Genomic DNA, 14,717 nt, shown 5'->3' with positions numbered 1-14,717 from the left:
TCCATCAGTATTTGTAAGATAAATTAATTTTTATGTTATGTTTTCGTTTACAGGCTATGAGCCCTGATTTCGGCAGCAGTGAAAGTCTAGATGAGAAAGGCAAGGGCCCCAGAAAAGAGAAACGCAGCAGTGGTGAATTTTGCAAAGATGAAAAGAAACGGAAAGACAGTGCAAGAAGAAGGGAAGCCAGCTTTCTCACTGGAACTGATACTGATGGCTCTAATGATAATGACGAACCCACTAAAAAGCAGCACTCCATCTTTGACATTGTTGATGATGGTCCAGCCTATATATCTATGTATGATAAGGTGAGGATGCTTTCGTATTTTTGGTTTTTGGTTTGCACTTAATATTTAAATTTGCACTTAACTTTATCAAGCAGTCTCTTATTATAATTTTGTCTTTGCATGTGTTGGTTCCGCAGGTGAAAGCCCGATCAACCAAAAACATGCAGAAACAGGAAGAAGAGAAGCGTCAGGAGAAAATGAAGGAAAAGTTTTCTGCTCTGAAACAGTCACGAGCCAAACGCGAAGAGAAGAAACGCTCGACATCATACGACGAAGATTCGGACTCTGAATCTGGTCGTGGGAAGAGCTCTCGGCGCAAGGCTCTGGTTACCAGCTCCAGTGAATCATCCGGCTCTGACAGCAAGCCGAAGAAAGCAAGCAGCTCCAAGAAAGACGACGATTCGGAATCAGACTCGCGCATGAAGAGTAAAATGCGTGAAGAGAGTGAGGGAGCAGCGCGCACCAAAGCCTTGCTCAATGCATTGGCGAGGAAGGGCAGCCGCTCTCGCATCGTCTCTGACACCTCCGAGGACGAAAGGGTTGTGAACCGCAGACCTAAACCCTCCAACATATTCTCTGACGATAGTGAAGCTGATATGGGCTTTGCCGAACTGGAAGACACTCAGCAATTCAAAATCAAACAGAATGCCATTGCTGACTCCTCCGATGAGGAAGAACACCAGCAGCAGATGGATGCCGCGAAGGCCAAGATCTTTATGGAGAGCTTGAAGCTGGAAAAGAGGATCAAGCAGAATCATGATAGTGGCGCGGAGGACGATGCAACAGTAGAAGGAACGCCTCCCCCGCCAGCATTGGAGAACTGCAACTTTTCCGGTCATTCTAAGGATAAAGATGGCATTCGTAAGAAGTCTCACAAGAACAAAAAGAAGAAGCAAAAGAGCTCACAGCATCGCGAGGATCCGATGGACGGGGACTCAGAAATGCCCGACAAACAAGACATGGCAAACTGTGTGGAGAAGAGAAAGAAACACACGTCGAAGAAAGAGCGCAGAAAGTCGAATCACAGCAAGCTCCTCAACGACGAGGAGGGAAAGCAGCGCCAGGAAGACGGAGGCAAGTCCAAGACCCGGAAGCTGGAGAACAACGTCAAGCGGGACGAGAAGATGGAGTACATCTTTGGACCGCTCTCCGAGGACTCGGAGAACAGCAAGCCGCCGCCCGCTCTCAACAACAGCAGCGAGAGTCGCGAGAGCCTGCCCCTCAGCCCGACGGCCCACAGCCCGCAACACCGCCACGGCTACGACAAGATGCCGGCCAAGTGGCAGGTGTCGCAGGTGTACGCGTCCGACTCGGACTCGACGGGCCCGGTGGAGCGGGAGGTGCAGGCGGCGCAGGCGCGCAGCAAGCGCAAGGAGAAGAAGCGGCGCGAGCGCAAGGCCCTGGACGAGGCCGGCAAGATCCTCGAGGCCAAGCTGCTCAACGACGACCTCCCGAACCTGTCGCCCATCAAGGCGGAGCGCGACCCCCTGTCCGCCAAGGAGGCCCTGGGGCCGGTCGCGCCGACAGCCAACGACTTCGACGTGTTCCAGTTTACGGAGGGGGACGAGAGTCGCGAGGCGGGCGGCGCCGAGGCGGTGGTGCACAAGGAGAAGCGCAAGAAGCGCAAGAAGTCCAAGGAGGAGAAGCAAAACCGACACCACCACCATCACCACCACCACCGCGACCGCGAGCACTCCAAGGGGTCTGCGTCCCCGGACCGCAAGGCCTCCACTTCGACGCCCAGCCCGCCCGAGGTCAGATCAGATGCGGAGGCGCCGAACAGCCCCACGCACCTGCCGGACCTGTCCATGCCGTCGCTCCCCAGCCTCAGCCCTACGCATGCGTCGACGCCCACCACCACCGCCCCCGCCGCGGCTGCGCCCACCGGGTCCGCGTCCAGCCCTGCCACCACCAGCCTGCCGTGCTTGTCGCCCGCTGCGGCCAAGAAGGTGCTCATGCCCTTCGACGACCAGAACATTCACGAGACGGCCGTCAAGAGCATCGAGCAGCAGTTTTCGCCGCCTCGTCTCGACCAGCCTCGCGCACAGGGACAGGACGACGTCAGAATCATGCACAAGGAGGACGCCCACAACAAGCTTATCATCTCTCAGGAGGAGACCGAGGACGCGGTCGCCGCTCTTCTCGAGGAGACTTTCGGGGGCAGCGAGGACTTCGGCGAGCACACGAGTTCGTACGACAACGAGGTGGTCGAAGAGGAGGAGGCGGCAGACGACGAGACGGCTCAGGCCGTGGAGAGCCTCAAACCGGACACGCCCCAGTCGGAGAACGACTTGCAGATCGACACAGACACAGACGACGCAGATGCCGATACGAGCGTCAGCGCGAGCGTCACTGGCTCCCTGGACCGTTCTTTCGATCGTTCCATCAGCACACCCGACACCATGGACTTCAGCCGGCCTCCAAGAACACCGGACCTGCCGGCGTCGTTCTTCAACAGACAGCAGCAGCAGCGTGAGACCTCTGACGAGGCGGAGACCCCTACCAAAGTGGTGCCGAGCGAAGGGCTGATGGAGCGCATTTCCGACCTGGCGATGTCTCGACCAGCCGCCCGCTCGCCACCCGCGACTCCTGCCGCGCCGTCGGTGCCCGTCGCGGCCGCCTCACCCGCCGCCTCGGCCCGCCTCTCGTCACCCAAGGCCGCCAGCGAGGTGAAGCCCGAGCTGTTCGACAAGCCCGTGTCCGCCCAGGTCACCTCCACCATCGTGACGGCGCCCAAGGCCGAGCCCGTCTCCACCGTCGTGTCCGCCCCGAGCGCCGTCCCGCCTGTCGACGTGAAGCCCGAGGCCAAGCAGGAGTTGAAGCCGCCGATCCCGGTCGTGCCGCAGGTCAAGCTTCCTGTGAAGACAGATACGAACCACGTAGCAAACCTCAAGTCCCCGGTCGAGCGAGAGACTTCGCCCACCAAGAGCTCAGTCATCAAGGGCACCGTCGTAGCGCCCATGCTGGTCAAGCCAGTCCCGGTGCCGGTCGTAAGCGCCCACCCCATGATACACCAGCAATTGCCCAACCTCAACATCAACTCCACGGCTCCGATCAAGAAACCAATCACAACCTTCCCTCAGACGCCCGTCACCACCTACCCGCAGCCGCCGTCTGTGGTGCACGCCGTTCGCCCTGGCCTGACCGCGGCACCGCAACAACAGAACCTGGCCGTGTCCACGACGCCGACCCTCATCAAGTCGACCGGTCCCGCGGTCAGCGCCGTGCCCAGTACGGCGTCGTCGACCCTGGTCAACTGCAACTCGCCGCGGGTGGTGTCCAAGGTGGTGCCCAAGGCGGTGCCGGTACCCGTCGTTCGTGGCGGCCTCGGGGTGGTCCCGCAGCCCGTCATCACCAGCCGGATGGGCCTGCCTCAGCATGCCATCGTGAGCGCTTCGCCGCGCCCAACCGGCTACGCCGCGGTCGCACCTCCACAGCAGCAGCAGCCTCAGCCTCAGCCCCATGCACTGTCGCAGTCGCTGCCACAGCCGCTGCCGCAGCTCCACCACGTGGTAGGCACAGTGGCCCCCAAGATCATCTCGCCGCCCGGGCTGAGGATGCCGCTGCCCGTCTCCACCCCGACCAGCGTCATCACCCTCTCGTCCACGGCCTCGTCCGCGGGCTTGCTGACCACGGTGACGCCCTCCACCGCCACGCCGCCCATGATGACCAGCACGCAGGCCCTGGCGGGCTGCAGGCCGGCTGTCCAGCCTCCACACACGGCCCACATGATGCCGACCGGCCCGAGGTTCGTGAACGTGGTGTGCGGCATGCGGCCGTCTCAACAGCCTGTCGTCCGCCACCTGGGCCAGCTGGGGTCGCCTCAGCTGCACCAGATGACACCCACGACCCTGCCTCAAACTCTGGCGGGCCTGGCCCGCGCGCCGCAACCCGGCGTGCTGGCTGTCAACACGGCCTTCAACAAGGCGCCGTTCCCCATGGTGTCGAGCCCATCGCCCAAGCCGCACCCTCCGAGCGCGCCGCAGTCACCCGCAGCCATGTCGCCCACGTTGAACTCGCTGGTTGCACCGACATCAGACAGCGCAATCATCAACACCTCGATTGCTTCACCATCCGGCGCCAGCCCCAAGCCAAGTCCTCGACGAAGCCCGAAGCCGAGCCCCAAGCAGGCTCCGGACAGCGACCGGGACGAGGACGAGGGTGAGGGCGCTCTTTGCATCGTGGAGGACGAGGTGGTCAAGGACACCAAGCCGTCACCTGCACCAGTTCCTACACCGGTGCTCACACCAGTACACATGCCTGTGCACACACCGGTGCACACGCCCGTTCTGACACCCGTGCTCAAACCCGTGCTTGCCCCTGTGCACGCACCCGGCCCAATTCGCCAGGTGCAGACCAACTTCAAGAGCCAAATCAAGTGTGACTCGCCTATCGACACCAAGGACGAGTTCTGGTCCAAAGAGGTCAACATCGACTCCGTCATCAAGACGGTGGACGCTCTCTGCTCCAAAGACGAAGAGGCGAGCGACAAGAGCCCGCGTGTCTCCCGCGACCAAGCCGGGGAGAAGGCGTGGTTCGATTCGCGGACCTCTACCGCCGCCACGGTCACCGCGGCGTCGTCGACATCGTCAATCACCACGACCACCAACACTGCAACCACCAACTCCTCTGACGCGGAGAAGAGCTCTGCTTGGCACCCGGAGCGCCCCGGCGAGCCGGAGAGGCCCTGGCTTGCTGTGAAGCCCATGGAGAGGGCCAAGAGCCCCAGCCCCAGCCCCGCTCTCATCAAGGAGGAACCCTCTGCGGGGCAGTGGCTGCCTGGCGAGAAGTCCCTCCCCATCTCTGTGCAAGCCGGGCCCATCAAGGCGGAGCCCAAGCCCTGGCCGCTCGGACTCGAGAAGGAAGACAGCAAAGCGTGGCTCGCCGCGACGCCCGTGGACCGAGACCAGGCCCTGGCTCACCTGGTGGCCAACAAAGATCGTGCCTCCAAGCCTATGCCCTGGCTGGAGGCCAAGGTGCCCGACAAGGTCTCGGACGCGTGGCTAGACAAGCTGAGCAACTCGACCCTCAAGGAGAAGGACAACGGCGCGCGGCAGCCCCCGTGGGTGCACCACCAGGTGCACGCCATGTCGCTCACGGCTGAACAGGAGCGCGAGCGCTGGCTAGCTGTCACTTCATCCGTGTCCCCGATGTCGCCGAGGTCACCTGCCCCGCGCAGCCCCAGCATCACTGCGGCGGAGACCCTGGAGGTGTCGCCCCTCGCCAAGGAGTACGCCGTGCGATCGCCCAACCCACAGCGGGTCTCCGAGATCATGGCCACCGTGTCGCCGCTCAACCGCGACAAGCTGGACTCCTTCGTGCCGCGGGACGACCCGTCCAAAACTGCGCCGCCCACCTCCACCAGCACGACGACCGTCGCCAGCAGCGCGTCGCAGGAACACCACCCCGAAGACGAGTCCAAGAAGCTTTCGCTGCACGGGCCGCTCTCCATCGACAGCAACGCGACCAAGTCACCTGCCTCGTCGCTCAACGAGTCCAAGGACGACGCCGACCTCTCGGACGCGCACGACGCGCAGGACAACTCCGACGAGGACGGCAACTCCAAGGATGACGCAGCGGGAGCGCGGCGACGCGGTCAGCGCCGCAACACACGCCGCACGGTCAGCACCCGGGCCGCGGCGTCCACGACAACCGCACCGCAGCAGGGCGTGACTACCCGGCGCGCGCGCCAGACCGACAAGGATGACGCCAAGACCAGCGCGGTGGCCACACGCCGCGGACGCACCCGCGCCCGAGGCGCCAACGACAACGTGACCCGCAAGCTGGCCGATGTCTACGAGTTTCGAGATGACTCAGATGACGACAAGGACAAGGTCAAAGTCAAGGATGAGATCAAGCGGGACACCTCGGAGGAGAACAAGACCAAGGAAGCGCCCGCAGTGGTCGTCTTGTCTACGGAGGAGAAAAAGGAAGACGTGGAGGTCAAGAAGGAAGACAAGGACGAGAAGCGCCCGCGGCTGATCTTGACCATCAAGAGCCCCGCCGTCGCCGCGGCCACCAAAGAGCCGACCGTCAGCACCAAGACGTCATCCGTCGTGCAACCCGTTGTGGAGACCCGCGAGGAGCCCGTGGTCGTGGTGCCCACGTCTACCCTGGCCGCTACGACCTCGACCACCTCTGCGTCCACCGTTGCGACGGCTACAACGGCTGCCACGGCAACAACTACGGCGGCCACGGCGGCCTCAGCTGCGTCCACGCGCAAGTCGAGGCGCCTGCAGGAGAAGGATGGTTCTCGCAGCACAGTGGACGACGTCATCGACGATGTGGTGAGTACCTCGCCCTCTTTATCCGCAACCTTGCTGACCAACCATTGCATGCCACTAACCTTGAGCATTCTTAACGACCCTCATAGTCTTGCCTACCCCAGGTCCGCAACGTCGCCGTGGTCACGCGCTCGGCGGCGGCGGAGACGACACCCGCGGCGGCAGGGAAGGCCGCGGCCACCCCGTCAGCCCCGACGACGCCTCCGCCGGCGCCGCCCGCACCGGCCCCTGCAACGCGCAGGCAGACCCGTCAAGCCAACCGCGGCGGCCTGGACGCTTCCGCCCCGGAGCAGCCCAGGAAGTCGCCCAGGGCGACGCGCAAGACCGCGACCAACGCCACTCCCACTATCCGACGAGACTCGTCCAGCGAGGAGTCCAAGAAGGTAACGCGAACCTCCCGCACCCTGTGTCTCTTAATTCGTTTGATACCAGTGACCCGAACTTGTATATTTTAACACTTTTCCCTCCTGTGTTCCTCAGCCCGCCGAGTCGAGGGTCAAGAGCCCCAGCCCGACGCGCTCCGTGGCGTCCCCGCTACAGTCTACTCCAACATCCGTGCAATCTGTGGCGACTACATCGGCGCCCGCGTCCACGGCCAATGTCTCGAGCATTGTGACGAGCCTTGCAACAAGCATGGCTACGAGCATGGCTACAGGCATGGCTACGAGCCTGGCCACGAGCCTGACTGCAAGCTTGGCGACGAGCCTGACTACAAGTATGGCTACGAGCCTGGTGACCAGCATGGCTACAGGCATGGCGACGACCATCACCACGACCATGCCCTCGTCTCTGGCCAACCTCAAGGCGCCCGGCAAGCTGACCACGCGTGTCCTCGAGAAGGAGAAGGAGCGCGAGGAACAGCAGAGGAAGAGACGCAGCGCCGGGTCCCTGGACGAGCACAACGAGCCCACCATGATGATCTGCCCGGAGACGGGCGTGCTCATCCCCATGCAGGAGGCCGAGGAGGGGCAGTACGTGCCTGTGCCGGGCTCGGTGGACGCGGTGGCCGTCAAGCCGTCTACCATCATCGTGTCCAAAGCCACCACCTCGACACAGTCGGAGCCACCGTCAGTGGTGTGGCCGAACCAGTCCGTCACCGTCAAGCCGCTGCAGAGCCTAAAGCAGCACGTCCTGGCCCAGGCCGTCAAGCAGGAGCAGCAGCAACTTCAGGCTGCCGCCAACGCGGCACAACTACTAGCTCAAAAGCCTGTGGTTTACGGCAAGCCGGGCCAGCTTCCACCCCAGGAGCAACCCAAGTTGGTCGTGGTAAGTAACTCCCTTACAAATCTTGCTCTCACCCCTTCTCTTTTTCGCTTCGACGCCCTGCTTCATGTTTATTTTGTGCTCTACAGGCTCCCATGCCAGGCACCCCGGTGCCGCAGGCTGCCAAGGTGTGTGTCGTCCAGCCCGACCCCAAGGTGAATGTGAACGTGGTGGTTGGACAGCCTCAGGTGGCACAAAAGCCTCGCGACATGATACTCAAGAGCAACATCGCGGGCGCTGCGCCGCTCCTGACGTCGCCCAAGCCCATGAACAACACGCCGGTGCCCTTGGTGACGGCCAACAAGATGGGCATTGCCACCTCGGTCCCGAGCAAGCCGCCCATGCCCATCGTCAACCAGATCTCGCCCCAGGCTTTGAACCCCAAGATCCCAAAGATCCCCAAAATCCACCTGCTGCAGGCGGCCACGACGATCCAACAAACACCGAACTCAGTGCCAATTTCTTTGGCCAAGGTCAACCAAGTGGCAACTGTGCAAGCAGGGTAAGTAGTGCACACGCATATACAGATATTGCTTCGCCGCATGTCCTCGACCTTGAAGTTTAACAACGTTGCTCCTTGTCTTTCAGTGGTCCGTTGAACAAGCCCACCTCGGTGGCGCCCATGACACCCAAGGCGCACATCCTGAACTCGGTCAACCAAGCCAAGAACACCCCCAAGGCACCGCTGGGCGTCGCTCTGCCGCAGCCCGCGGGCGTCGTGATCCAGACCAATCCGGCGGTGCACATGCTGGCGTCGTCGTCTGCAGGGGCGGTGGTCAAAACGCTGCCCCAGACTGTGTCTGTCGGCGTCAAGCCGCTGTCGCTCGTCCAGCCACCCAAGGTGCACCACATCCACGGGGTGCAGCAGGCGCAGCCTCAGCAGCAGCAGCCGTTTGCAGGCGCCGTGGCCAGCCCACCGCTGCACAAGCCAGCCCAGCAGCCCGTCATCGCCGGTGCCGCCAACTACAGAGCTACCGTCGTCCCCGTCGCGCAGGCCAAGTCTCAGGTGAGTCGTCGACGATTGTTACGCTTCTTTCCTTCCCGTCACTTGGTTTCGCACTGCTTTGGGGTTGAGGGCAGCACCTATACCTCCATTTGTCCGTTTACCTTCGCCTTAGACTCCCCTACCCTTGCTCTGCTCCGCTTCAATGTTCAGGGGTCCTATGACTGTTCACTGCTCTGTGGTCTACATTACATATGTGGATTCTTGCAGATGGAATCTGAACCCCCAAATCTGGTTCCTCTAAGGGCTTCTCAAATCTCACCAGTATCCTCACTGAACGGTGGAACACAGACTCAGACTTTTAGTTTACTGTCCTCTCTGGCCATGCCGTTGGTAAGGAAAATTTGTGTTCAAGCCGTTTTGGGCGGGCTGAGCTTATGACAGATTTTCTTGGGCTCTGAAAAATAGCCTTTGTTTTTATTTTGAATTTTTGCTTGAATAACATGTTGTGTGCAATTCAGTAACAAACTGTTTTGCATATTTTCCAAGAAAATATTTACATTGTAATCGCCATGCTAGGCTGCCCTCTCCTCCGTTCCCCTCTTCCTATGTGCTTTAAAACAGTTTAACTAATTGGGTTTTAACATGGGTGTGTGGCTCAGCATGCTTCTGGTGGCTTGGCTCCGAAAATCCTTCCCGGCACTCACTATGTCAACAATGTGGGAACGACGCATGGGGTCATTCAAAGCCCTCCACCTGCTCACCAGGTCAGATAATTACTCCTTCACAAGTCTATTCTATTCCATTTAACAATCTAATAACCAGATTGAATTCTTGTGTGGCCTTTCTTTTAAAGTGTAATTTTACCTCAATGAATTGAATGTATTACTGGCTGCATGTTCTACAGAAGTTCTAAATTTTTATTTAAAAAAAAATAGAAGCTGTTAATTGAAAATTTTGACTTATACGCACAGATTCAAATATCCTTATCCTTTGCTTCTTTCCCATTTTGTAGTTTGTTGCTTTGTTGTACTATTACCTCTGGTACCGATTCATCGGTTGGATGTCTGTTCTAAACGAACCTTCTCCCTTCTCCTTTTCTCTATAGGGCGAAGGTGTGGTGTCGCACCCGTTCCAGCCGCCGCACATGGTCCGCGCCGCGCCGCCGGGCGTCCACGATCTGTCTCAGCACGCCCAGTACGTGCACCCCACCGTCATGTACCAGTACCTCCGGGGCGACGGCATGCTGCCGTACCACCTGGCCGCGGCCGCCGCCTCCGCCACCGGGGCCGTGGTGCCGCCGCCGCGCAGCCCCATCGTCCCCAAGACGGAGCCCGACCTGGAGGACGGCAGGGTGGTGCCCTTGGCGTCGCCCTTGGCGGCCCCGCCGGGCAGCAGCCCGCCCATCGAGCTGCGCCGGCCCGCCAGCGCGGCGGGCGCGGTGCCCCTGACGGTGCCGCTGGCCGTCCCCCTGACCGTCCCCCTGGCCGGCAACCTGGCCGCGCCCACCACGGCGCACGGCCTGCAGTCGCCGCATGACCGCGCCACGGACTCGCCGAGCCTCGCCACCGTGTACCGCGGCCTGCCCACGCACCTGCACACGCCGGCGCGCTACTACCCGGCGGCCGACGAGCCCCCGCCCGCGCACGTGCACGCCGTGGCCAGCAGGCCCGCCGCCATCCACCTTCCTGGTGCACCCTCCACGCCGCAGCAGCAACAGCAGCAGCAGCAAAAACAACAGCAACAGCAGCAGCAGCAGCAGCAGCAGCAACAACAACAGCAACAGCAGCAGCAGCAGCAGCAGCAAAAACAACAGCTGCAGCCGGGCCCTGAAACCGCTGTCGCCGTGTCCAGCAGGCCGCCGATGGGCGATGTCTCCACCCCGCCCGTGGCCGGCCAGGTGCCCGCGCAGCACGATTCCCTTCTGATGCTGTTGCAGGTGAGCCTAAATTACAATATAATGATCGATTTGTTAGTTTCTGTTTTGCCTGCTTTTCCTTATGTTTGACACGACTGTTTCTATTTTCCTCTCCCCAGCGTTATCCTGTAATGTGGCAAGGACTCTTGGCCTTGAAGAACGACCAGGCTGCGGTCCAGATGCACTTCGTCTTTGGCAACCCCGTCGTCGCGCGTGGTTCGCTGCCGTGCAACGGCGATGGAACGACACCACCACTAAGGATTGCCCAGAGAATGCGTCTGGAGCAGACACAGATCGACGGAGTAACACGCAAGATGCAGACTGAAAACGAGCACTGTATGCTCTTGGCTCTCCCTTGTGGACGAGACACCATGGATGTTCTTCAGCAATCCAACAATCTCCAGACTGCTTTCATAACATATCTTCAACAGAAGCAAGCCGCTGGTATTGTGAACATTGCCGCTCCTGGATCACAGCAGGTTAGTTTAATCAACTCTCAACTTTTCCCCCTTTCAATGTACTTTTATTTTACATTTGTATTAACCAATGTTTTTTCTGTCTCCTCTTTCCAGGCTGCATATGTGGTCCATGTGTTCCCGTCTTGTGAATTTGCCAACGAGAGTTTAGCTCGAATTGCACCAGATCTATTCCACAGAGTTGCTAATCTTGCTCACCTAGTTATAATTATTGCCACTGTGTAAGTTTGAAACAGCTCATTGCACATGTGAAAACGTTATTTAATCCTAATTGTGACTTTGACCAAAATATATACACTCTTATTCCTACTTGACTATTAACGGAAGCCATGTATTCAACTTATCTTAAGTAGACTTCATTCTTAAACAGACTGCTGTTTGGGAATTGCAGCTGCCCTACAAAGATTTTTATATTGTTGATCTCAGCTGTGCACTATAAAAGATGCCCTTGTTATATGGATCATTGTAAGATTTCTTGGTCCTTTTGCTGTGTAGTATGCCTGTAACATTTTTCTATAGCTTAATATGTGTATCTATACATTCTATCATTATAGTTTACATACCTTATCTTTTCACGTTATCTTAAGATACTGTCAAGCCTTAAACATACTTGCTTCATTCATTTTAAATTTTGAGATTTTCTTTAATTTTTTTCTGAATGACAAATGGAACAGGAGGTACTTCCTGTCTCTTGATTTTGTGTGTGTGTGTGTGTGTGATAGTGTTGATGAGTGAATGGTTTTGTTTTACTTTTGGACTGGTGCTCTTTATTAGCCTGCTTGATGCAAGTATGTTGGGTTGGAGGTGGGCATGTGGTTTCACAGTCTCTTTTTATGACGATTTAATTATAAATTTTGATGATCTCTCCAATTATGACCTCTAATGGCATACTAAAATAGCAAGAGGGTCCGAGGGCATTATATGAAGTTACCGTCAAAGCTGGTTATGCTAATATGATGAATGTATGTTTGCTTGTAAAAGTTGTTTTAAAGATTGTTATATCTTGATGTTAGTTGATATGCCATTTGATGCGCCTCTTATTCACTACTTGCTATGTCTATGTTGAGAAAAGTTGTTAATGTTTAGGGAGAAATGTTTATACAAATCTACCTTAAAACAGTTCAGTAAGTAATTCTAATTTATAGTCTTCTTCTTCGTGATGTGTGGAAATTTAATTGAGCCTGTCAGGCTATTGTTATCAAGCTGTGATGTTGATGCGGCTCAGTCCGACCAAATGAACGAAGGCGAAGGTGAAGTCGCATACATTCACATTTCTCTCTGTCACTGTGATGTTGTTGTACTGATGTCTGCAGAAGGAACTATTATTTTAAAAATATAAATTTTAATAAGTAACCTAATCAAACTTTCGGGGGAAAATTTGAAGGTTTGGTTATTTTTACTTGTCTAGTTAAGTGCTTATTTAGAAGATTCATGTCTGTCACATTTGTTACCACCAAGTTCTATTGCATGATGTCAGAATATTGTTTCTTAATTATTCTTAAAATCAAAAACAAAGTTAATTTTGTTTTAAATGTCTTATTGTCCAGATGAACATGTAGCCTAAATTGGCTCCAAAGTGGCTTTATTAGAAGTAGACAAGTTGACTGTCACCCTCCGCTCACTGTATATATTTTGTACAGAAAGTGTTTGAACTTTAGTCCAAGGTACCTACAATATAAATAGACCTATAAAAATTATTATATGTACATACAAAGTAACATCTATAACTGATTCTAGTAGTGTACATTTGAAAAAAAAGTATGTGTAAAAATTGATATGGGAGTTAGCTTAGTGCTGTTCCTGAGGCTGTTAAACTCATGAAAAGTGTAGATTTCACCTTTTTTTTTATTATTTATATTTTATCTATGTTTTCTTCAAGTGTTGATCTGAGAAATGATTCAAGATTTGAAAAACATGCAGTTAAACTAATACCATTCAAGTACAAGCTTTCTGGTTGTAGCCATTGCTACTTGTTCTAGTGCCTCTTAAATCATGACTAGGGAAGTGAAAAATACCAATGAGGTTCTTTCTATTAAATCTTACCAGATTATTCATTGTCTGTTTGCTCAAAAACAAGAAGAAAAATCCGCCTTTATAAGTGATGGAATATATTTTTTTGATAAAAGTGGTTTCAGACACAAAACATGGATGTTTGAGTCCCAGCTATTTGTGTTTGAAATGTAGGGAGGGGAGAGGGGGGAAGCATACACACATGTAAATATTCACATACTTTTCCAGGCTGTGATCTCTCTGCATTAAGTTCTTTTTCGTTTGAATATTAAAAACAAAATCGTCCAGTGATTTAAGTTATTAATTTTATGAATGAAAATAAAATGTTTACGAAACCAAATTAAATAAAATTGTTGTTTTTATTGATGTAGTTGAAAGTTCCTATTATTTCCACCTAACAACCACTCAACCACTTCGACGGCAGTTCTTTCTTACCCAATCGGCCGCTTTGGCCTCAGAACTCAAGTGCTCTTATCACTTTTTTGTGAGCTCTGCCTCATTTTTAACCACCCCATTCAAACCTGCCCAACCATGGAAACGCCTGCAAGCCAACAAAGGGACTTTTCCTTGCGGGAGCTGGTGAAGATGCACCAGCTACCCCGACATGATTATGAATCTGAGAGTCGCGGAGCCCCCGAACGAGTTGTCCTCCTTCATGGGGGTTAGGGCGAGCGCGAGGCGGGGCGAGCATGTCCCGCGACTGGGTGGAGGCGCTGGTCGACGCCGACCTGGGCAGCGCCCTGCTGTTCCACTCCCACCTCCGTGACGACCCGGAGGCCCTCCCCCTCCCCCGAGTGCGCCCGCAGCAGCGTCCGGGTGGCCTCGCGACCAGGGTGGAGGCGGGGACGGGCGCCTCTTCCCGGGACGGCGGCAGAATGGACGAGGACCCCAACAACATTGTCTCAGGTGACGTGTCAAAACAGGGCAGGTCTCAGATGCATTTGTAGCGCATTGATGATGGCCGTTTGAGGTACAGCGCCCATTACCAGATTCTGCAGTGCAGGGCTACCTTCCATAAACCGACCTTTTCAGTAGTTACAGGTAACAATTGTTCTAATTTTAAACAAGACATACTGTCTTTTTTTTAGAACAAAGCCATGTTTTTGCATTTTCGTAGGGTGAAGGTAGCGCGTGTTGCTTATTGTCAGATGTTCTATGGCAATAGAGCCCTGAAGCACTCCAAGGAATCTGTCAAAAATGTCCGTCAACCTTCATAATTTTGAAAACTTGAGAAGTCGTGTCAGAGCTTCAACACAGCAGTGTGCGGGTTTGCCTTCTCACTCCGCATGTAAGGGATCGTCTTGGAAGTACGTCCGTTTTTCTCAGATTTATTTAGTAAATTACGGAAGCTCGTCGCCTGCGAGACTCTAGGTAGGCCAGCCCGCAGTACACGCATGCACTGCAGGAAAAATGTTGCCTACCTATCAGGCGCCATGCGCGTTTGCAATGGCTGAACGTGGCAGTTTCGTAACGGCAAAAGAAGGACGCACTTCACTTTCTGAATGACCCCTAACGCGCCGTGGCCCATGGCCCCTA

At 55.6% G+C, this 14,717-nt stretch overlaps 1 protein-coding gene across 9 annotated transcripts in view; it reads left to right on the top strand.

The window, feature by feature from the left end:
• LOC113218419 (protein split ends) overlaps positions 1-13,551 on the top strand; it is a 91,102-nt gene extending 77,551 nt beyond the window's left edge. For 6 of the 9 annotated variants that reach the window (XM_052266858.1, XM_052266855.1, XM_052266854.1 and 3 more), the window contains 10 exons: positions 54-308; positions 425-6,574; positions 6,661-6,954; positions 7,052-7,837; positions 7,924-8,336; positions 8,423-8,840; positions 9,048-9,170; positions 9,886-10,716; positions 10,815-11,174; positions 11,268-13,551. In XM_052266858.1, the coding sequence (XP_052122818.1) occupies positions 54-308; positions 425-6,574; positions 6,661-6,954; positions 7,052-7,837; positions 7,924-8,336; positions 8,423-8,840; positions 9,048-9,170; positions 9,886-10,716; positions 10,815-11,174; positions 11,268-11,396 (9,759 nt within the window). In that variant the 3' untranslated portion in view covers positions 11,397-13,551. Of the gene's footprint in view, positions 1-53; positions 309-424; positions 6,575-6,660; positions 6,955-7,051; positions 7,838-7,923; positions 8,337-8,422; positions 8,841-9,047; positions 9,171-9,439; positions 9,545-9,885; positions 10,717-10,814; positions 11,175-11,267 lie in introns of all 9 variants that reach the window. The other 3 variants (XM_052266852.1, XM_052266853.1, XM_052266856.1) reach the window with 3 other exon arrangements.
• The last annotated feature ends 1,166 nt before the right edge of the window (positions 13,552-14,717 follow it).

Source organism: Frankliniella occidentalis, unplaced genomic scaffold, assembly GCF_000697945.3.
Source record: "Frankliniella occidentalis isolate FOCC.00 unplaced genomic scaffold, Focc_3.1 Scaffold43, whole genome shotgun sequence".
Lineage (NCBI taxonomy): Eukaryota > Metazoa > Arthropoda > Insecta > Thysanoptera > Thripidae > Frankliniella > Frankliniella occidentalis.
Note: the sequence above shows the minus strand (reverse complement) of the source record. Positions and strands in the feature narration are given on the sequence as shown.